A 23,802-nucleotide genomic window follows, 5' to 3' on the forward strand; every position below is an offset into this window, starting at 1 on the left:
GTCAAGACTATAGACTGATCTGTAGTCAAGACTATAGACTGCTCTATAGTCAAGGCTATAGACAGCTATATAGTCAAGGCTATAGACTGCTCTATAGTCAAGGCTATATACTGCTCTATAGTCAAGGCTATAGACTGATCTAAACTAATCTAATATTTTGAATCTACAATGAAAATGTTTTTAAATCCATAAACATTTTTCAAATTATTTTTAAGTTTTCTATTTCTACATCTAGATTGAAAATACTTTAAATTTCATTAAAAGTTTTTAAAATTCAAAAAGTGTTTCGAATTGATCTTCAAAATTTCAGGTTTAATTTTAAAGTTCAAGTACAATTTCAGCTTAAACGTTTTTCGAACATTATTTCGAAATTTCAAATTAAATTTCGAAGTTTCGAAAATACCTTAAAAAATATACATTTAAGTAAAACTATAATTATATTTTTCTAAAACCTCCTGATTTTGAAATTATATAAAAAGTTTTAAAAATGTTTTCAATTTTAAATTCGAATTTTTTATAAATTCATAAAAAGTCCTTCAAATTGAAAAATCCTCAAGAATTAGATATCATTTTATAAGGTTCTTCTAACACAATTCAAAATAGATTTAAGCTGAAAATAACTAGTTGAATTTCAACTATTTACGGAATGTTAAGATGAAAACAAAAGGTTTGATGAACATTATTATGATCAACAAACTTACCACCCTCCTGTAGAAAAATAAAAAATACTTAAATATATGTAATTTGATTTAAAATCAATTTTTTCAATTTTTTTTTACTTTTTATTTTCATTATTCTTACATTATTTTTGTTTTCGACTATGGAATTACCAAAAAATAAAATGGAGTTTGTTTTATATCTTCTCTTTTCCCTATGATCCATATTGAAATATTGTTTAAGTTGACTCTTGTTAAATAAGCATTTGCTTAGCAGTTCTTTTTTGTATCCTTTGCTGTATTATGGTTATATTTAAACTAACCATGTCCTTTTTGTTAAGTAATGCCATTGCCAAGCTTATCTTATTGTAATTTTCTTTAGTTTTTATACTAATTTTTCATTGTTTAGTAAATTTAAGTAAAAGTTATTTTTTTGTTAAATATAGAGTAACGTAGAACAAAAACGTCTTGTTTGTAATTATGTTGTTTTGTTGCAAAAATTAAGTTAATTTGTTTTACTATTGTGTATCCTTCATGATGGCCTTTATATCTTCAGCATCGAGGGTTTCATACTTAAGAAGAGCTTCAGCTAATGCCTTATGTTCTTTAGCATGTTTACGTAGAATTGCCTTGGCCCGTTCGTAGCTATCGTTAAGTATGCGTTTGATTTCAGCATCTACTGCCTCAACAGTATTTGGTCCTAGAGCTTCATTTGGATAGAGACCCTTGGAACTTTCAATTGTACGTAGACCCACTTTCTCTGACATGCCCCAGTCTTTAACCATGTGTGTGGCAATGGAGGTGGCTTGTTTTAAATCACTGCTAGCACCCGAAGTGATTTTATCTGCACCAAATATTAATTCTTCAGCGGCACGTCCACCCATCATGGTGTCCATCATTGCCAGCAATTGTTGTTTGGTGACATGATAACGTTCCTTTTCCGGTATATAGGCGGTATGTCCCAGTGATGGTCCTCGAGGCATAATGGTAACTTTGTGTAAGGGATGTGATTCCTAAAGTTGTCATTTAGTGATTAATAGCTATAAGATTTTACCGTAGCCGCAGCAGCTTTACTCACCTTGGTGTAGTAGGCTACTATCGCATGACCACCTTCATGGTAGGCTGTTATAAGATTGGCCTCCTCGTCGGGCAAACGTGCTTTACGTTCCGGACCCATAAGAACTTTATCGCGCGCTGTTTCTAAATGTTTCATTGTAACAGTCTCTGCTCCATCAATGGCCGCTCTGGGAGAAAATTGTTTGGTTTTTCGTAATGATTTTTTTTTCTAATTCTTTTCTATTAATAGTCTTTTTTCTCACAACAGTTTATACTTCGAGTATTCTCAGTCATTCACTACTTAATTATTCAAACAAACTATTTCATCAGTTTCAGAACTAATCATCCTATGACTTTACCAAAATCCTTATTTTATATATTTCTAATTAAAGATTGCATTTTCACTTAATAACTCTAGAACTTCCCTTTCAAACAAGTCAAAATCAAGTCATAATTTTGAAAACAAACACCAACCAAGTTTTTATTCAGAAAACAGCTTAATAAGCAGGGAATAAGTTATTTAAATTCAATTTGTCCCCAAATTTAATTTATACTCGAAACTTTAGTTTTTAAACATAATACAAACAATAGTACAATGTACAATGGCTTCTGATCTAGTGTAACTTTGTGTCATCTATTTAAGTCACAAAATTTGAAGAAATTTTCATCTAAACTATGAAATTCTTTCCTTAATATCAAATCTTTCCATAAACTCAATATTTTGTCTTTTTGTCATATTTAAAGATGCAAAAACTGATGTTCACTTACCTTAAAGCAGCTTGATTAATCATATTTTCTAAATCGGCGCCAGTAAAACCGGATGTTCCTCTAGCTAACATATCTAAATCGATTTCATCGTGTAAAATTTTCGAGAGATATAATGTAATTATCTCTTTGCGTCCTGAGAAATCGGGGGTACTTACAACGACCTAAAATAAAACAGATACTAGTTAAGTAATTCATTGAAAATTCTATAAAAACAAAGACCTACTTCAACATCAAAACGACCCGGTCTAAGAAGAGCTTGATCCAAATCATCACGTCTATTGGTGGCACCCAAGACTATAACACCAGCATTTTGATGGAAACCATCCATTTCGGATAACAGTTGATTAATGGTTTGATTAGCATAAGGATGTAAAACTGAATTGGTACGCTTAGCGCCCACAGAATCAATTTCATCAATGAAGATAACACAGGGAGCACGTTGTTTGGCGGCCTCTATAAACATAAAAATAAAAAAACAAATTAAAATTGATTTGTTAAAAATTTCCCCATAAAAACACTTACTAAACAAATCACGTACACGTCTGGCTCCCTGACCCACTAACACTTCATCGAATTCGGGACCAGCGGCATGGAAAAATGGTACATTAGCTTCACCAGCTACGGCACGAGCTAATAAAGTTTTACCCGTACCGGGAGGACCCACCAATAGAACACCCTTGGGTAATTTACCACCCAAATTGGAAAACTTTTCAGGATTTTTTAGGAATTCAACCACTTCTTTCAATTCCTGTTTCGCTTCATCACAACCCTTGACATCATCAAAGGTAACATGAATTTCTTCGGGATCTACTTCCACCTGATTGCCCAGTTGTATGCTTTAAGAAATTCATAAATGAAAATGTGTTTTAAAATATATTTGAATTTAAAACAGAAAACTTACCGAAACATGGAACCATTTGAGGAAGAGAATAAACTAACGAATATACCAATAAATACCACAATTACTAATAATTGCTGAAAGACCTAAGTTAGTATAAATATTAAAATGTTTAAACGTACATTCGAGGAGGGAGGGTTCGTTTATACCAACCTTAAGATATTTCATTGTTTTGCCCGACTTGGGATGATCTTCAGAATTAACAGCAGCTAAGTAACCCTCAGCAAAGGCGATTTTTATAGTGTTTTCCTAAATGTTTTAGTATTAACATAGTTAAACCTATATAAAAACAAAGTCCTACCTTTCCACTGCCACTTTCGGTTGATTTCTCTAATAGTTTTTTCAATGTTTCGGAGCCACTAGTTAATTCACCTTCCAATTTTTGTGGATTTCCACTAAAAGCAGTACGCAGGCGGGAAGCCACTGTAGGATTACGCTTCAATTCAGCAGCTATGGAACGATCCGTCTTAAAGCTACGTACAAATTTTCTAAAATATAACAAATTTTAAATAAAAACGTAATGGTTCCTCTCACAAAACAAAATTAAAACTTACAATTGGTGTTGAGGTATAATAGTTTGCAACAGTTTGGAATATGTTTGTGGAGCAGGCATATTTTGAGCCAAAGCATTATTAAATGTAAGTTCTATCAAATGATGCGATTTCTTGCCCTTCACCCTTCTCACCTCTACGTGTTCCAACTGCTGCAGGTGTGAGGCCAACATGGTTTTTGCTTTATTTAACATATGATTAAGACGTTCCGTCTCAAAGAAGTTAGCGGCTGTGGCATTATGTTGATTTACCATGTGACGCAAGTTCTGCGGCACACGAATCATATTCTGGGCCGAGCTGACAGCCTCTGAGGTCAAAGACTTACTTAAAGCATCACGTCGTTTTCCAGCAGCTGCTGCTCTATTTGTGTATGTTCTCCCCGTTGCAATTGTCGAGTTTTGCACTTTATTTTTGTTGGCTGTGTAATAATGATGTGGTTTACGTCCAAAGTTACCCAAATACAAATAGGGCTAAGGGCAACAAACAGCGTTTAGTTTTCGCTTTATTTCTTTATGGAATCAATTAAACTACTTACCAAAGAATGTGTATAAGCACAAAACATTTTTCTATTTATTATCTAAATTAATAAAATCTTAAAATTTTTTCTTTTTACTAAATCTAGGAAATCCTTCAGTGCCGTCAATGGTGATAATTTACGCGATGACAGCCAGAGAATTAAGTCGATTAAAATTTTTAGCGGCGTTTGATGGTCAATATTTAGTTGGCAGCGCGTTCGGTAAGAATTCCGCGGTGGCTAAATTTTCAGCTTAGTTAATTTTGTGTCCGAAAATTCGTTTTAGGGAAAAATTATTTTGTAAACTGATATGGAAAAGTCGTTTTTTTTCAATCAAAATTTGTTCAGAAAGTGAGTATTATGAAAAAAAACATTTTTGGAGCAAAATTAAATCGAAAACTGAATTTTATGACCAAAAGTTAGTTTGAAAACTAAAATGAGAAAAAAGAAAAAATTAAAAATACGAGAATATATAAAAAATAAAAGTTGCCTATTTAGTTTTTACGGCTTTGAATTTAAGCTGACCTATAATTTTTCGTCTTTACTAGCCATCCCCGCAGAACTTTCTCAGACTATATAATTGTATAGTAAGTTTATGTAAATATTGAATAAAATACATGCCTTTGTGTGTTGAATGTAACAAATTAATTTTCAACTGTTGTGAATGAAATTAAATGTAACACTAAAAACTCTTTAAAATTTTTTCAGTGTAATTTATCACATCTAAACTTGGCAGCACTTATACTTTTTTCTCAGTTTGTTTACATTTATATTTTTGCGGCTGCCGTAAAGAAACAAAAACAATTTTTATTTTCAATTGAAATTTTTGCAAAATTCTCTGAAAAAAACATGACAATTTTATATAAAGTTCAGAATCCTGGTGGCAATAAAGATGGTTACCTCTTGCCAAATTGTGTTTTATGTAAAATATCGTGTAAAAATGTTGTGGCCTTTTGTGTTCACCAAGGTTTGCAAAGCAACATTTATGTCTGTGACATAGTGACTCCCTGGCAAAGTTTCAAGTTGAATACTTGTAAAAATATTGTTACCGTCTTGGAGTGGAATCAAACTGGTGAGTTTTTAATGGCTGGCTATAAGAATGGCATTTGTGAGATTTGGTCCACCAAACAAAATTCCATCAACAGTTGGATTTTACTGTACAAAGCCAATTTGCCCAGTGAAGAGATATTAAGTGCAAAATTTTTCCATAATGGCAAGAGGGTTTACTTTAATACACACAAAAAGGATCTACAGGCCTATTCGGACAAATTTGAAAGAATGGATTTTAGACCCTCCATGACCCACTTCGGTAATACTCCCGTGGAAGGAGTATTTGTTTTGACTTCGTCCGGTTTGTTGGGTGCTTTTATTATACCGAAATTATTACCACCTGCAGACAGTTTAACCAACGGCAGTTATGTGGCCACAGATTTGAATGTGCACACTCATTCAATTGGTTTATCAAGGAGCTACATTACTCATAGCAGTGTGACTTGGTGTCCCACCGGTTACTTTAGTGTGGCCGTCAACAGCTGGCATGAACCTTTAATTAACTGCTATAAAGTTAATGTAGAAAGAGATGCAGAGGAGTCTGTCAATATTAAATGCAATGCAGTGGCTAGTATTTTCTTGCCCAAAGGAGAGGTGGAGAGCAAACAAGTTTCACATATACGTTGGCGCACAATAAATGGCGAGGAAATTCTATTTGTAGTCTATGATTGTTTGGAAGGCAGTTTTATAGAACAATGGATTTTGACAAAGAAACACCAGGCCGTTCATAAGTTATTGCAAAAGAATAAAAGTGACTTTGTTCAATGGGAGCAATGGGAAAATTCTGCTAAACTGGCCCTATCCTCAAGAGTATGTGATGTTTGTATTACCAAACTGCCTTCGGAAGCCATGTTAATATTTGCCACTTTACGCGATAACTCAGTTCAAGTTTTGGAATTGGGTTTAAAGAAAATAGGTTCTACCGTATTTGAGCGTATGGCTGAGGAACAACACCGAATGCCTTGCAAGCTATTAACCGCTGATGTCACTTATCTTAACCAATTATTGGTTTTATTCGATAATTTTGGACAAATGTATGCAATGCAAGTGCCCACAAATCATTATGATAAAAACTACAAAATGAATCCTTTATCCTTGCCGGTAGCTTTACTGGAATATAGCATAGTTACTGGCATAGATGCTAGTGATGTGATCATGTTAAATCTTCCCAATCTAGAAATGTTGGCTGAAAAACTTACGGAGAATTTTACACGGCAACACAACTTTACTCGACAATTTTATTATTCAAATTTTCTCTCTTTGAAAAGCAATCTCTGCCGTATACAATCCAAACAACAGGATTTTGATAATCTTATAACACTACACTCCATCTCCATTGCTTTCAAATCTTTACTACGCCCCTCTGATCTAAGTTCTCAGGATAAGGGACCAGCTGAAAACTTATCCATGATTCTATCTGATCCTAATCCTCAATACAATGATGTGGATAAAGTTCTTTGTGTCTTAGATGCTAAAGATTATACAGTAGAGCCGGCTACCCTACAAAGTCTACAGCAACTTATACAATGGGTAGCAGATTTGGGTTTAAATATACTCAACAAATTGCCCGATGAAATAATGAAGAGTAAATTCAATAAGAAACATGGTTATGATATAAGCCGTGACATGATAGCCATAAGCAGTATACGTGAACTTCTGGTAATGATACGCATTTGGGGTTTATTGAATCCCCAATGTTTACCCATTTATACTAAATCCATAGAAACCTTTGATGTGCTACCCGTGCTATTTAGACTACTCACTCGACTCTATCAGAATCCCAATGAACCCGATGATGGTTTACTAGATGACTGCAGTGTTTTGTCCACACAGGTGTTAATACCCAACCGCCACTTAAACACTCCAACAACTTTACTAAATAGTCATGCCACAACCAAACTATTTCCATTCGTTTTTCAAACTTCTGTAGAACCTTTGGCCTTGCAAGATATACATTACGATGAAGTGGTATTCGCCAACAGTACCCGAGATGATGTTAGCAACTTACATTTGGGCTCCAAAGTTAAATCGGTTCGTAAATGTATACGTTGTGGCTTCATTAATAACATTAATAGGAATACTAAGACATCGGCATTAAAAGCCTGGTGTCAGCGTTGGGAGTATTGTCACTGTGGTGGTTTTTGGTTAACAACATAGATTTTAAGTGTGTGTGTGTGTGTGAATAACATTTTATAGTTTTATAAATATTTTGTAATATTTTAGCATTAAATATTCTGTTTGGAGTCTCCAAGAGGAAGTGTACATTGCATTCGATATATAAATAAAATATAAACAATCTGGACAGTTTTTAGTTTTTGTACTCAATAAAAAATTTATTAAAGAATTTGATATATTTTTTTTTTTAAATTAGTTAAGAGGATTCTGTTTGCGTTGAAATTCCAGATTCTTTGTAAATAACCAGGAAATAGATAATACCTATATAGCGAAAATCATTAAAGAAAGCATAGCTAAGGCGAATTTTAAATAGAAACTCATAAAACTAGAAATTGAACCATTCTGAAAGAAGACTTTCTAATACATCTAAAAATACATTAACAAGATTTAAATTATAACGGTAAAAATAATTGTAAATAATCGTTTTTAACTGTGTATTTCGTTTAGTACTTAAATTAACAACTCTGAAAATTTGCACTCCCCCAAACAGCTGATCGATTCCAGAAATATAATTCTTACACCGGTTTTTGTTTTTTTTACAATTTAATAGAATTGTATAATTTTATCCTAAATATCACACATTAAACGATGATGAATCCAAATGATGCGCAACTACAACAACAGCATCCTTTGGTAAGTGGAAGAAAATATAATATAATTGGAAAATATGATGAAATTCTTAATATTACTTGCAGGCCAATTATCAATTTTCTTCCGAAGAGTTGAGAGTATTTCGTGAGTGTAATACAGAATCATTTTTCCAACGTTCCTTGCCGTTGGGAACCACCTTTGGTCTGGCGGCCTATTTTGGTGTTAAACAAGGTTTTATACCGGTAATTTGTGGTTTTTATAAATTTTGTAATAGTTTTAATAAAATTGTTAAATTTTTAAAAAATTCCAGCCCAATGTTAAATATGGTCCGGTACCCAAAGTAATATTGGGTGTAGTCCTGGGTTATTTTGTGGGTAAATTTAGTTACCAGCAAAAATGTGCCGAAAAAATTATGGCTCTGCCTGATTCCCGTTTGGGAGAACTTTTAAGACAGCGTAAAAATCAAGGTGGTTTAGCGGGCTATAGACCCGACCAGGGTTTAGGTATGGGCATGTCCTTGGCACCTTTCGCTCCCAATAACAATGATGTCTACACAGATGAAGATCTTCAGCCTAATAACAAGGGTAATGCCCTTAATTTGGATATGGAATCGAGACCCTCATTTGCTGGCTTGGATGATATCTATAGGCCCAATTTAGATTGTAAGTTACATAAGTTAAGCAACTAAATGAAACAGTTATTGAAAGTACATATTAATTTGTAGCTCCTTCAACTACACAAGTGGATGCTGATATACCTTTGGAACCCGTTAAACCGGGTACCAGTTACGATGAATTGCGTAGACGTAATCGTGAAGAATACTTAAAGAAACAACAAAATCCTTTCTCTAAACCTTTGCCACCAGATGCTCCGGTGGTTATGAGACAGCCAGAGAGATCATCAGCTTATAGTAGTGGCGAAGCTCCTGCTAAGAATTTGCAAACAAATAAATATGGAGATGCCTGGGTGGAATAATTCATAAACCCTAATTAAAACCAAAGCTGGGTTTTTTCTGAGTTTCAAAGTAATAATTCATTGACTGTTTGTTGTTTTCATATATTTTTATTATTTCGCAATTTAATAAAAAAAGTATTTATCATTTTGGAAAATGGAAGCTCAGCTTCTTAAAGTTAACATAATTTTTTAGCTTATTGTGTTGTTAAAGTGATGTTTTCAACTTGAATTGTGATGCAGTTTTAGAAAATTAATTCAATTTACCAACTTCATACAAATAAGCACCCAACAATTTGGTCTGTAAATGGAAAAAAACAACGAAAATTATAAACTTTATATTTAAATGAAAATAAAATCAAAACTTACGCCTTCAACATAATTATAAATATCAATCTTTTCATTTTGAGAATGAGCACCATCATCACAAGCACCTACAGGCACTAGAATACAATTCTTGCCGGTGGCTTCTTGTAAAGTTAAAGTTACTGGGATAGAACCACCCTCGCGAGTCATATCGGGTTCTACTTTAAAGACATGCTTAATGGCCTGCTTGGCTGCTTCATAATGGGGGTGATTGGGATCTTCGGTCCAGGGTTTACCGGCACTCAACAATTTTACACTCATCTTATTGGGTGAACCACGTTCGGCCCATTTTTCATTCAAATACTTGGTAACGCATTCGGTGATGTGATCGGGATCTTGATTGGGCACTAAACGCATTGAGAATTTACCAATAACTTTGGCGGGTATAACAGTCTTGGCACCAGCCTCAGAGAACGCACCTTCAATGCCGTGAATGGACAAAGAGGGATAACGCCATCTGTGCATCAACAATTGGGTTTTGTTTTCTTTGTGGGGCAAAGCTTGGGCACCGATATCTTTTCTGTTGAGGAAAAATAATTAAAATTTTTTAAAGAAAATTATATATATATATTTTTTTTTTTGAAGAAATTTAAAATTTTTTAGGAACAAAAATATTTAAATTATTTTTAACAAACAAATTTTAAATTAAAAATTTAATTAATTTTTAAAGAAAAAACAAATTAAAAAAAAATGATTTTTGGTTTCTCTTTTTGCTGCTTTTAAAGAAACTTTTGAAACTTTCTTCGTCTGTTTTTATCAAATAAAAGTAAAATAAAATTACTTTAAGCACCTCATATAATTCTACTTATTGTCACTAAGAGTACAATCTTAAAAACATATAATCAAAATAAATAGAAAATAAAAGCAGAACATTGCTCGGTTATCTTACTTGTAATCTTCAACTTCATAATCAATTTTTTCGTAAATTTCATGTTCATTGTGTAGCAATGGGGCAATCTATAACAATAAATTAAACATTAATATTTTTAATCCATACATATAATCACACTTATTAACTAGCACACTTACGTCTCTTTCAATTCCAGGTATTTGAATTTTAGTCTCCTTATCCACCAAAGTGCTTAGCAACCAGCACAAATCGGGCATAGCTTCGTGAACAGTACCACCAAACACGCCACTATGCAAATCCTTTTGGGCACATTCAACCTCCACAGTATAGTAGACTAAACCACGTAGACCATAAGTAAGACAAGGTCTAGTTTTGCCCAACCAATAGTTATCGGAAATGCAAACGTAATCAACATCAGCCAGGAAGTTATCTTTCAAACTCATAAGAAGATCATCCAAACCCAAACTGCCACTTTCTTCCATGCCCTCAAAAACAAATTTAACATTCACTGGTATATCAATGTTTAACTTTTGATAGGCCTCGATGGCATGAATCCAGCATAAAACGGGACCTTTGTCATCACTAGCACCACGACCATAAAGTTTACCATCTTTTTCGGTCAATTCGAAAGGTTCAGTAGCCCAACCATCATCTTTAAGAGCAGGTTGAACATCCAAGTGACCATAGACAACAACGGTCTTCTTCTTGGGATCCTAGAAAATTAAAAAAATAAATTTAGATTTTCTTATTTTAAAAGAAATTTTCTCTTTTTAAAAGTACCTTTCCTAATGTGCCCAACAAAACTTTGGGTAATGGTATTTTTTCACCACTGTGTAGAGTTTCTTCACCAATATCCACCAATTTGGTTTCAGCTCCCAAGGCCTTTAATTTATCTTCAGTCCAGCGTACCATACGATCAATTTCACCACGTTTTTCTGGCCATGCTGAAACGGATTGTATGCCTACAGCTGTTCTGAGGACATCAATGTATTTCGATTTGTTATCATCAACAAATCTGCAAAAAAGAAAAAAATCAAAATTTTTATAAATTCGACGATACAACAGATTCGATTATAGACTAGATTATACAGTATAGACCAGACTTCAGACTAGACATAGACAAGACATAGACTAGACAATAACTAGACATAGATTAGACTATATACTAGACTATAGACTAGACTATAGACTAGACTATAGACTAGACTATAGACTAGACTATAGACTAGACTATAGACTAGACTATAGACTAGACTATAGACTAGACTATAGACTAGACTATAGACTAGACTATAGACTAGACTATAGACTAGACTATAGACTAGACTATAGACTAGACTATAGACTAGACTATAGACTAGACTATAGACTAGACTATAGACTAGACTATAGACTAGACTATAGACTAGACTATAGACTAGACTATAGACTAGACTATAGACTAGACTATAGACTAGACTATAGACTAGACTATAGACTAGACTATAGACTAGACTATAGACTAGACTATAGACTAGACTATAGACTAGACTATAGACTAGACTAGACTATAGACTAGACTATTGGCTATACTATAGACTGGACTATAAACTAGACTAGACTATAGACTAGACTATAGACTAGACTATAGACTAGACTATAGACTAGACTATAGACTAGACTATAGACTAGACTATAGACTAGACTATAGACTAGACTATAGACTAGACTACAGACTAGACTATAGACTAGACTATAGACTAGACTATAGACTAGACTATAGACTAGACTATAGACTAGACTATAGACTAGACTATAGACTAGACTATAGACTAGACTATAGACTAGACTATAGACTAGACTATAGACTAGACTATAGACTAGACTATAGACTAGACTATAGACTAGACTATAGACTAGACTATAGACTAGACTATAGACTAGACTATAGACTAGACTATAGACTAGACTATAGACTAGACTATTGGCTATACTATAGACTGGACTATAAACTAGACTAGACTATAGACTAGACTATAGACTAGACTATAGACTAGACTATAGACTAGACTATAGACTAGACTACAGACTAGACTATAGACTAGACTATAGACTAGACTATAGACTAGACTATAGACTAGACTATAGACTAGACTATAGACTAGACTATAGACTAGACTATAGACTATACTATAGACTAGACTATTGGCTATACTATAGACTGGACTATAAACTAGACTAGACTATAGACTAGACTAGACTATAGACTAGACTATTGGCTATACTATAGACTGGACTATAAACTAGACTAGACTATAGACTAGACTATAGACTAGACTATAGACTAGACTATAGACTAGACTACAGACTAGACTATAGACTAGACTATAGACTAGACTATAGACTAGACTATAGACTAGACTATAGACTAGACTATAGACTAGACTATAGACTATACTATAGACTAGACTATTGGCTATACTATAGACTGGACTATAAACTAGACTAGACTATAGACTAGACTATAGACTAGACTATAGACTAGACTATAGACTAGACTATAGACTAGACTATAAACTAGACTATAGACTAGACTATAGACTAGACTACAGACTATACTATAGACTAGACTAAAGACTAGACTATAGACTAGACTAAAGACTAGACTATAGACTAGACTATAGACTAGACTATAGACTAGACTATAGACTAGACTATAGACTAGACTATAGACTAGACTAGAGACTAGACTATAGATTAGACCAAAGATTAGACCATAGTCTAGACTTTAGATAAGACTATAGACTAAATTATAGGTTTTTTTTTCAAAAATACAGAATCTTTAAAATGAAATGATAAAATAAATTTTAAAAACAAAATTAACAAAAATTTATATACTCGACTTAGAAGTACCACTGAAATTAATGTTTGCAAAGCTAAATCGTTTAACTTATTTTTAACAATAACAACACGAACTATTAAACATTTCTCCCTTAATAAATTCTATAACTTTTATCAATCCAATACATATTGAAATATTTACACTCGAAAACATTTTATGATTATGTATAACAATGTATTATTTAATAACTTTATTTATCTCTCTATATAACGGTGAAAATTTATGTGCACTTGACACATCAAACCCTCAAAACCTAAAATATATATGGTTGGTTAGATTAGAAGAGAAAAAACACATGTTTTAGATAAGTAGTTACAAAATTGTTATTAAATAAATAATATGTACTTTTTTTCTCTTATCCAAGCTACACTTAAAGGCCTAGAACCTGATTATAACTTTGGAAATGAACCCTTACAAAAAAAACATAGATAAGTTTTGTTATTAATGCATTATATAAACAATAATATTTAATAACATGAGTAAGTAAATGATTATCATTCATTATATGTATGTACATATATTTTATTATAAAAAAATTATTGCAGTGCCAACCACCATAATATGTAGATTCATCATCATTTAGACTTTATTATAAATGTAGGTTTATCAGCTAGTATTTATTTTTATTATTATTTTATTTTATGAAAAATAAAAGAAAATTAATAAACAAAAAGATAAATTTTAAAAATTTTAATAAAACATTTTTAAGATAACAATTTTACTTAGTAAAATTTTTTTGAAAATCTCCCTAATGTAGATAAATTTAACAAAATGTTTTTCTATGTGTAATTGAGAATTTCTAAAACTGTTTTAGGTTTTTAAATATTTAACTAGAAAAACGTTTTTATTAGACTGAAAAAATAAATTTTAAATTTTTTACTTTAAATAATAAATATTAACAATAACTTTATTATGTACTTTGATTATTTTTACGTAAATTAAACTGTTTTTTTATAAAAATGTTGCAATTTATATAAATAAACAAAATTCAATGCAATAATAATAGCTTTTATTTAATAATTTTATTTAAAATTTTCTTCAATTTGTTTCACACTACTTGTGTGTAGTAAACAAAAATGTGTTTTTAATTTAATTATTAAAATCAACAAATAATATGTTGTCTTTTATTTAAAATAACAATAAAGATTAAGAAAATAATTGTTTAGGTGTACACACAAAGTTTTAACAAAGTTTTTGTTCACTTCAAATTGTTTACTTATTGCAAATGTTTCGTAGAATGTCATCTTTTCATATTTTTGTTGCTATGGATTAGTATGTACTTTAAAATAAAGAATGTAATTCCCGTTTCAGACAAGATTTCATACAATTTTTAAGTTTACTTTTATTCCCATATTAGGGAACAACAAATGTTTTATTTCTACAAATTCTACTGTAAATTCTACTGCCCTAATATAAAAACTAACTTTTAAACAAAATAAATTCTTTACAAAATTACAATATGTTACCGTTTTGGTCAATAAATAAATTAATAAAAATAATATTATATTTGTATTACATTTATTTGTTTAATTTGAAATTATGCTAAATTAATTGCAATCATATTAATTGGTGTTAAAATATTCATATTGATTTTGATTTCTAATGTAAACTGTCATCGATTGAGTACTTTGTTTTCTACACGTAAATAGCAAAATTTATGTTAATTTTAATTAGTTACTATAAAAAAAAACTATGAACACTACCATAGGGTGTGCGAATACAATGTGTTAAGTAAAGTCGAGGTTTATATTATTGAAACTTAAGTTAACTCCTCAAAAGAAATGAACTTTATTAAAAGGCGATATTTGTACGTGGCCTAGGGGAAGTCGAGAACCCTTATTACATATTTTCCATAGAAAACATTAGACTATTCAATCGACTAGAGTAATGACTAACTACACAATTGATTAGTTGACTAGTCTATATTTTAGGCTTAAGACTATTCAATCTATTATTTTATAGACTAGTCTATAATAGACACCTGTATTAGATAGATTAATAAAACAATAGTTTTTAGAAAAGCATTATTGAATCATTGAAAGTTTAAATATGGAATTGTATCAAAAAAAGTACAATTGTACCAATCTCATTAACCCTACTCCTATGAATATAATGTGTTAAATTAACAATAAATTTTTTTGCCAACAAGGGTTAAATTTAATCACAAAACAAATAAATTGTTAAAATATATATGTTATCTTTGATATATACAGGCCTGTCACAGAATTCCATTCCGATCGAAAGTGGAATGATAACTTGTAAATAAATCGTTAAAGACTTAAAGAAATAATAACTTTAAACTATTGTGAATTTCATGTTACAAATGTGAAGTGGTTTCAATCCGAAAAAGAAGTTATTTTCCTTTATTAAAGAAGAAAATTAGGAAAGTTAATATCACTTTCGATTGGATTGGAATTCTGTGAAAGGCCTGATATTAACACAAAATTCAGCAGCTAAAAATCAATTTTGAAAAAGTTGAATTAAAAATAAAACTGTAAATAATTTGACATGAAAACGTTTCAAGAATCTGCGTGCTACATATTATATGCAATAGCGGTGGGCGTTATCTTTGAGTTACTCTACCAGAGCTATTCATGGAAAATTCATTAGTTAAGAAAACCACAATGTAATTAATTTTTTAATTTTAAAACAACAAACTAATTACATACATATGTATGTAAGTCCACAAATTACATTTTGTTAAATTTTTTACACTTACTTGAATAACTGGACAAGATCACTGGGTAAATCAGACATTTTTTTATTTCACTGTTTAATTTTTTTTTTTGCACAAATAAAGAAGACAACACTTTTTTCTTTATTTAATGGCTAATAGGAATTTAGTATTTGTATGCAGAGTAAATTATGCACAAACACACACACTGTTCGTTTGGAGAATGCACAATAGAAATTGGTCAATAAAATAAAAATGAAAAAAATATTACGTTTTGCCGGTATTATTTATTTAGCAAAACCACTTTCTTTCACTTTTTTTTAATAAATGTTGTTGCGAACAACAAAAACACCGCTTAAATAGGTTGTCAAAATAGTGTTGCCTCATTTACTTTGTATGTTCTACTACTTTTGGCTGCAACTGTGTTATAGGCAGAGCAAACAATGTGGCCATATCTATTTTATTTTTAATTCGCCGCAAAATTTTAAGTTCCTTGTGATATTAAAAAAACTATTTTATAAATTAAAGATAAAAGTCATTTATATTTTTTTTTTTGAAAAATACAGTAAGTTTGAACACAAACATTCACATATTAAATATTTAGTAATTTGTTTTTATTTTCATATCATTTTTATTATGCAATTTAATACAAAAATTATTTATCGAAAGCTAAGCTTCTGAAAGTAACAATTTTTAGGCTTGTGTTGTAAAGGTGATATTTTAAACTTGTCCATGTTATGTCATTAGTTCAATTTACCAACTTCATACAAATAAGCACCCAATAATTTGGTCTGCAAATAAAAACGAAATAAAAATTATTTAATCTCCTTCGAAAAAAATCGCAAATTAAATAATTGTAAACTTACTCCTTCAACATAATTATAAATATCAATCTTTTCATTTTGAGAATGAGCACCATCATCACCAGCACCCACAGGCAATAGAATACAATTCTTGCCGGTGGCCTCTTGCAAAGTTAAAGTTACTGGAATAGATGCACCTTCACGTATCATATCGGGCTCTACGTTGAAGACATGCTTTACGGCCTGTTTGGCAGCTTCATAATGAGGATGATTGGGATCTTCATTCCAGGGTTTACCGGAATGCACTAATTTCACACTCATCTTATTGGGTGAACCACGCTCGGCCCATTTTGCATTTAAATATTTGCTAACACATTCGGTAATGTGTTCGGGATCTTGATTGGGCACTAAACGTATTGAGAATTTACCAATAACTTTGGCGGGTATAACAGTCTTGGCACCAACCTCAGAGAAGGCACCTTCAATGCCGTGAATGGACAAAGAGGGATAACGCCATCTGTGCATCAACAATTGTGTTTTATTTTCTTTGTGGGGCAAAGCTCGGGCACCGATGTTTCTTCTGCAAGTAGAACAAAATTTTATAATACTAAAAGATTTTAATTTTGAATTTAAGAAAGTAATTTACTTGTAATCTGCAATATCAAAATCAATTTTTTCGTATATTTCCTCTTCATTGTCTAGCAGAGGGGCAATCTACAACAATAAAAAAAAATATTCATATTTATGAACACACTTATTAACAAGCACACTTACGTCTCTTTCGATTCCAGGTATTTGAATTTTAGTCTCCTTATCCACCAAAGTGCTTAGCAACCAACACAAATCGGGCATGGCTTCGTGAACAGTACCACCAAACACGCCACTATGCAAATCCTTTTGGGCACATTCAACCTCGACAGCATAGTAGACTACACCACGTAGACCATAAGTAATACATGGTCTAGTTTTGCCCAACCAATAGTTATCGGAAATACAAACGTAATCAACATCAACTAGGAAATTATCTTTCAAACTCATAAGAAGATCATCCAAACCCAAACTGCCACTTTCTTCCATGCCCTCAAAAATAAATTTAACATTCACTGGTATATCAATGTTTAACTTTTGATAGGCCTCGATAGCATGTATCCAGCAAAGAATGGGACCTTTGTCATCACTAGCACCACGACCATAAAGTTTACTATCTTTTTCGGTCAATTCAAAAGGTTCAGTAGCCCAACCATCTTCTTTAAAGGCGGGTTGAACGTCCAAGTGACCATAGACAACAACGGTCTTTTTCTTGGGATCCTATAAAATGAAATAAAACATTATTTTGATTTTCGTTAGTTTAAGCGATGTTTTCTTTTAAAGCGTACTTTTCCTAAAGTGCCCAACAAAACTTTGGGAAGATGTAGTTTTTCACCATTATGTAGAGTTTGATCTCCCACATCCACCAATTTAGTTTCAGTTCCCAAGGCTTTCAATTTATCTTCGGTCCAACGTACCATACGATCAACTTCACCGCGTTTTTCTGGCCATGCTGAGACAGATTGTATACCTACAGCAGTTCTAAGGTCATCAATGTACTTCGTTTTATTTTCATCAACAAGTCTGCAATAAAGGAGAAAATTAGATTAGACTATAAAGTAGTACTAAAACAAAAATATGTGTATGTAAACTAGACTAGATACTAGACTATAGATAAGACTACGGACAAGACTAAAGATTGAACTAGTCACTAGAATATTTGGTTATTTATTTTCTGGAATTGTAAAAAAAATAACTTTGTAAATTTTTAACGTGTACTTTTCAAATAATGTTGCCCTAGGTCTCAGGTGGGAATCGAATCCACCAGACTAGAACACTAACCTCAAAGGCCACAATTTTGCCCTATAAACCTTAAAATATACTACATGTTTCACCCTGAAGTGCAGCCCAATTAAACAGCTGTTCTTATTGTTTTGAAAAAAAAAAAAACAGATTACACTATAGACTATATTGACTATACACTATGGGTATAGCATATAACCCTAAATCATAATCAATATTGTTCTATAAATCGACTTTCGAATAATCGAACAAAGTCGAAGTCGACTATTTTGTTCCAAAAAAGTCGGAAAAGGTCGAAAGAAGTCAAAAAATCGGAAAAAGTCGAAAAGTCGAGAAAAGTCGGAAAAAGTCACAAGTCGAAAAAAATCGGAAAAAGTCGAAAATACTCGGAAATAGTCGAAAAGTCGAATATAGCCGAAAGAAGTCGAATATAGTCGAAAGTCGGAAAAAGTCGAAAATAGTCGAAAAAAGTCGAAAAAGGTCGAAAAGTCGGAAAAAGTCGAAAAGACGGAAAAAGTCGGTAATAGTCGGAAAAAGTCGAAAAAAGTCGAAAATAGTCAAAAATAGTCGAAAAGTCGACTATTTATAAAATATTAAAAGTCGAAAAATCGACTTTTAATTAAATGAAAAAAGTCGAAAAATCGACTTTTAACTAAATGCAAAAAGTCGAAATGTCGACTTTTCATAAAATGCAAAAAGTCGAAAAGTCGACTTTTCGTTTCAACTATAGAACCCTAATAATCATTGCTCGTTAAAGACATACTAGCAAAACTACATATTGCTGTCAGAACTTTAACGGACCCTAAAATAAACCGCAACATAATCAAAAAACTATAAACTTGTCTACCAACAATTCGAGGAACTTCACAAAACAAATAACATTTAAATTGAATTCATTTATGCAATGATAAAAGAAATATTTTTTTAACTAAAAAGTCCCCATAATAAACTATAAATTATTTAATAATAATAACAATTCAATAAACTACTTTTTAATTTGTGGTTAAAAAAAGGTTTAATTAAAAAAACAGTATGAAAAAAGTTTAAAAAATATTAAACAACTGTTGCATATTTACATAAAAATATTTTTAAAATTGTGTTTAACAAACTATTATTTTAATAAATTTACTTGTCTATCTATAGAAAAAAATTTTACTAAATTTTCAAAAAAGGATATTTACAAAAATGTATATACATATGTATTATGTAATTCCCCAAATATGTAGTGTTGTATGTAATTCTAAATTTTACACTTACTTGAATAACTGTTTAAGATCACTGGGTAAAAAAGACATTTTTTGTTTTGCTGTTTAATTTTATTTGCACAAATTAAAACTTTGTTCTTTATTTAATGTTTAATTGGAATTTAGACTATGCACCAAACCACTTCTAGAATTTTTAATAATTGTAGTTAAAAATCGACGAAAACACCGCTTAAATAGTTTTTTAAAATAGGTTTGGTTTACCTAATTTACTCGGTAAGTTCTATTACTTTGTTGTGTTTCCGTACATGTATTTCTTATCTATTTTTTATATACATATACATATATTTTACTATACATATGTATTAACTTTCTATTTCTTCCTTTTCGTTCAAAAGATATAGACAAACCATAAAGAAGATATGGCAACAAAAAATATAACGGTCATTTAAGTTTTTTGTTATAGTTTTCCTTTGAATTGAATGAAAAAATTTTAAAAGTTTCATGTTGTAATTTTTATTAAGCTTTTCTATTAAGTTTTCTTTTTCTACTTTAAAATGTAACCACATTTTCCTTAATTTTATTTATACAACATTTATTATTATTACTTTTTTAAATTTTTATTACTTTTTGCTTTTTTTTTTACAAATAATTTGCTATTTTTAATTGATTTTGATGATTTAAACTTTTTTCGGAAATTTTCATATTTAACGGAAAGTTAAAAAAATAAACAAACTTATGTTAATTAGTTTTAGTGTGGCCATATCATTTTCTTTTAAATTCGCCGCAATTTAATAACATCAATGGGAATTTTTTCAAATTGGTTTTAAAATCAGTTTTATTATATATTAACGATATGATATACCTACCTACATTAAATATTTTTGAACAATTATTTATACTTACATTAATATTCACTAAATTTAAGGAAACGCCATCTAAGCAGATCCGTTGGAATAATTCTTTTTGGTTTCCATGTAGTTTTTCTAACATGACTTCTTTTTCAGGAGAATTAATACTTTCGAATAATTTCAGGACTCAAACATATATGTAAATGTATAAAGGACGAAGGATAAATTAACATTTTGAGTATTTAATACACCGCCAAAATATTGCAGAGTTAAAAAATATAATCACCATATTTACTTACAGAGAGTCCAAATACAAATCCAACATCATACATTTCGGTATAGTGATTAGAAAAAAGAACTTTCGTTTATAAAATTTTATTCGTAAATAATTATTTGGGGATAAGGACTGAAACAAATGTTGCAGCAGTGACTGTTGCAACTCCAATCAGAAACCTGTGTCAAGCATTTTAATCGGCAACGGCGTTAGTTGACATACAGTTTATCGGTGGCGGCTTAAAAAATCGACCGCTAGCCGGCTAAAAATATAAATATAAGCCGAGCAAAAAATTTACGGCGGCGGCGGTCTTATATTGTCAGAGATTTTTTTACTTCTTCATTCTTCGGGTGAAGTTTTTATACAACGTTGCAATTGGAAGTGAAGAGAAATTGTAATATAATTATTTTTATAATCTCTATATATATTTTTTTAATTAATTATTGTACTGAAACGATTATAATAATTAGGTAATTGGCATATAATGTGTGTGTAAAGTTTAAACAATTGCAGCAAAATTAAATAAACAAAATACTATATATGTAAAATTTGAAGTGAATACAAAAAGTGCATAGATTTTTTCCCAAACGAAAACAAAAAAAAGCCTTGAGACTCTAAAATACACCAACACACAAATGTAATTAAAAAAAATAAAACCGATCAACAACGCCTCTTGAAAAAATGTTAAATGAAATTGAACAGAAATTTTGTTTTTAGTTTATGGAAATTAAGGTGTATTGAACTAATTAAGCATTTGTTTATGAAATATAATTGAGGCGTTAGTTATTAAAAAGAATTGTTTATGGAAAGAATTTCACAAATAAATTGTTTTAAATAAACAGCTACACAACAACAAATTGAAATAATAAAAAACAAAAAACAGAATCACTAAACCGTAAATCTAACGTCATACATATCAACATTTTGTTTTTTTTTTTCATTCTTTCTAATTTTGTTTCTTATTGTAATGTTTTATTTTTATAGCGAGTTTTTTTGAGCTTCTTTGGCTGTAAAGAAACCAATAAAGAAAAAAAATCTTGGAAGAAGCAATCATTATAGAAAAAAACTTTATTAACTATTTTATTTACTGTTGTTGTTCTTACGTGTGTTATTATTGTTGCTGTAAGTTTTCTTACTATTACCGTTGTTGTTAGTGTTGTTGCATTGTTTGCCAAATCGTGTAATAATTCAAGCAAACAATCCAACTAACCATCCATCCATCCAACAACTGCAACACCACCGTTTATTTACACTACATTCTTCCCGTCTTGTGCTATCTAAAGGTATGTAGTGTTGTTTTTGTTGTACTCTGTGGAAGTTTAGTGTTTTTGTATTATTTCACTTTTTTTTATTTGTTTAGTTTTTTTTTGCTGTCGTCATATTTTTTCTTGTATATTTTGTAATTTATTTTGATTTTATTTTCATTTCTTGTGTTTTTTTCTTTACTACATGTTCTATTTTAATAAATCTGCTGTACAGTTATTTTTGAACTTCCAACGCCAAAGAGACAAGCGGCTGAAAGTTTCTGTGACACAAGGGAAGAGAAGTTTACCAACAAAAACAACAACAATAATAAAAACTCTTCATCATCACTCACAGACAAATAAACAAACAAAACAAAGCGGCAGCAAATAAGCAAAGAAGAGCATGCCTGCACAATTACAAGCTACAACAAAAGCAACAAATACATAATAGACAGACTAGATAAAAAAAAGAAAAAGGGAGCAAACTAGGAACATTATTGGCAGCCGGTATCTGTTAAAAAAAGAATTGTTATTAAAATATTTCTTAATCGAAGACTTTTATAAAAAAGAGAATTTCCTTAAAAAAAAAGTTTCCCAACTTGTAAAAGTAAAATAATTAATTGCAAATATATTGTTTATTACACAATTGTTAAGTAATTGATTATCAGTCCATCTGTCTGTCCATACTTTTGATGAAATTGTTTGTGTGTAGTTTCCTTTAACGAACATATGACTGACTGGCTAAGTGAGTGAGTGAGTGTCAACCAACAAAGCAATCAACGGACCAGCCCATACCAGACATCGAAGAATATTAACGAGGTTGTTGCTACTATTGCAGTTTATTTCATTTCTTAACACGTTCATTCAACTGCTGGCTTAAATGGTAAAGTTAGAAATTTTCATACTTATATTTATTTTTTATAATTTATTATTTTATCGATTTATTGTTTTATTTTTTGTTTATATCGATTTTAAGTTTTGTTTATTTTGCTTTTATCTAAGTGCATGTTTTGTCTGTCTGCTGTCTTTTAGTTGTTTTGCCAAAATATCTTTTTGGAAAAAACGAGACTTTCATTTTGTTTCAAAAAAAGAGAAAAGTCTTTAAAGTATCATTCCAAAAAAAGTAAAAACAAGCAGAAAACATGGCATGTTCATTCTATATTTGTATTTTTCCTTATTTTTCTTTTCAAATTTTTTACCATTCTTTTAATTTTATACATATTTATGTATTTATTTACTTTATTTATTTACATTTTAACACAAGTGTGTAAAATAATAGCAGATGTCGGGAAATACACTAACAAAAATAAGATATAATGAAAAAACAGTTACCAAAATCGCTGTTGTTGTAGCAGCGACTCGTGTTGTTGTAGCAGCGACTCGTGTAAAGTTGTTGTGGCTAGGACGTTGTTCGTTGAACACCGAGTCGTTCCGGTGCAAAGCACCGATTGTAGTGGGAACAAAATCATTGTTGTTGTAACAGTTCGACTGTGGCCGAAAGATCTTTCCTGGGTAAAAAACTTTCGGTTGATACAGCTGTCGCTGGGTTGACAATCTTTGGCCGAGTATGACTCGGGTCGTTCCGGAGCGAAGGTCCAATTGTCGTTGGAACGGAAA

The 23,802-nt window shown here is 31.0% G+C and overlaps 6 protein-coding genes across 10 annotated transcripts in view; 3 read left to right on the forward strand and 3 right to left on the reverse strand.

Annotated features, from left to right (window-relative positions):
* Window positions 1–736: 736 nt before the first annotated feature.
* On the reverse strand, window positions 737–4,788 carry LOC111678529 (ATP-dependent zinc metalloprotease YME1L). Of its 2 annotated transcripts, none has more exons than XM_023439911.2 (10): window positions 4,465–4,788; window positions 3,933–4,399; window positions 3,680–3,866; window positions 3,532–3,627; window positions 3,382–3,455; window positions 3,003–3,316; window positions 2,704–2,933; window positions 2,481–2,641; window positions 1,735–1,900; window positions 737–1,669 (listed from the first exon to the last, which is right to left on the reverse strand). In XM_023439911.2, the coding sequence occupies exons 1-10, from the start codon at window positions 4,489–4,491 to the stop codon at window positions 1,175–1,177; spliced, it is 2,217 nt and encodes a 738-aa protein (XP_023295679.2). In that variant the 5' UTR covers window positions 4,492–4,788; the 3' UTR covers window positions 737–1,174. The 2 variants fall into 2 exon arrangements, with proteins under 2 accessions (XP_023295679.2, XP_023295678.2); XM_023439910.2 differs by having other exon boundaries at window positions 3,382–3,464; window positions 4,465–4,787.
* Window positions 4,789–5,181: 393 nt separating this feature from the next.
* LOC111678539 (mediator of RNA polymerase II transcription subunit 16) lies at window positions 5,182–7,750 on the forward strand. Its single transcript, XM_023439922.2, has one exon. It carries the CDS (start codon window positions 5,293–5,295, stop codon window positions 7,648–7,650), a length of 2,358 nt encoding a protein of 785 aa, XP_023295690.1. The 5' UTR covers window positions 5,182–5,292; the 3' UTR covers window positions 7,651–7,750.
* A 394-nt stretch (window positions 7,751–8,144) lies between these two features.
* LOC111678524 (OCIA domain-containing protein 1) lies at window positions 8,145–9,393 on the forward strand. The gene is made up of 4 exons (XM_023439901.2): window positions 8,145–8,301; window positions 8,364–8,501; window positions 8,570–8,921; window positions 8,984–9,393. The coding sequence occupies exons 1-4, from the start codon at window positions 8,257–8,259 to the stop codon at window positions 9,232–9,234; spliced, it is 786 nt and encodes a 261-aa protein (XP_023295669.2). The 5' UTR covers window positions 8,145–8,256; the 3' UTR covers window positions 9,235–9,393.
* LOC111678523 (cytosolic non-specific dipeptidase-like) lies at window positions 9,302–16,317 on the reverse strand. The gene is made up of 6 exons (XM_046953448.1): window positions 16,027–16,317; window positions 11,207–11,441; window positions 10,606–11,139; window positions 10,466–10,533; window positions 9,580–10,096; window positions 9,302–9,511 (listed from the first exon to the last, which is right to left on the reverse strand). The coding sequence occupies exons 1-6, from the start codon at window positions 16,062–16,064 to the stop codon at window positions 9,464–9,466; spliced, it is 1,440 nt and encodes a 479-aa protein (XP_046809404.1). The 5' UTR covers window positions 16,065–16,317; the 3' UTR covers window positions 9,302–9,463.
* A 279-nt stretch (window positions 16,318–16,596) lies between these two features.
* LOC111683225 (cytosolic non-specific dipeptidase-like) lies at window positions 16,597–21,133 on the reverse strand. 2 transcript variants are annotated; one of them, XM_046955692.1, is made up of 7 exons: window positions 20,081–20,263; window positions 19,872–20,003; window positions 18,161–18,395; window positions 17,559–18,092; window positions 17,431–17,498; window positions 16,848–17,364; window positions 16,597–16,772 (listed from the first exon to the last, which is right to left on the reverse strand). In XM_046955692.1, exons 2-7 carry the CDS (start codon window positions 19,907–19,909, stop codon window positions 16,725–16,727), a joined length of 1,440 nt encoding a protein of 479 aa, XP_046811648.1. In that variant the 5' UTR covers window positions 19,910–20,003; window positions 20,081–20,263; the 3' UTR covers window positions 16,597–16,724. The 2 variants fall into 2 exon arrangements, with proteins under 2 accessions (XP_046811648.1, XP_046811649.1); XM_046955693.1 differs by lacking the exons at window positions 19,872–20,003; window positions 20,081–20,263 and adding an exon at window positions 20,723–21,133.
* A 122-nt stretch (window positions 21,134–21,255) lies between these two features.
* LOC111681184 (disks large-associated protein 4) overlaps window positions 21,256–23,802 on the forward strand; it is a 22,579-nt gene continuing 20,032 nt past the window's right edge. The window contains exons 1-3 of one of the 3 annotated variants that reach the window (XM_046955691.1): window positions 21,256–21,335; window positions 21,926–22,224; window positions 22,421–23,068. The gene's annotated coding sequence lies outside the window, so the exon portion shown is untranslated. Of the gene's footprint in view, window positions 21,412–21,925; window positions 22,225–22,420; window positions 23,069–23,802 lie in introns of all 3 variants that reach the window. The other 2 variants (XM_046955690.1, XM_046955689.1) reach the window with 2 other exon arrangements.

The sequence above is a fragment of the Lucilia cuprina genome, chromosome 6, assembly GCF_022045245.1.
Source record: "Lucilia cuprina isolate Lc7/37 chromosome 6, ASM2204524v1, whole genome shotgun sequence".
Lineage (NCBI taxonomy): Eukaryota > Metazoa > Arthropoda > Insecta > Diptera > Calliphoridae > Lucilia > Lucilia cuprina.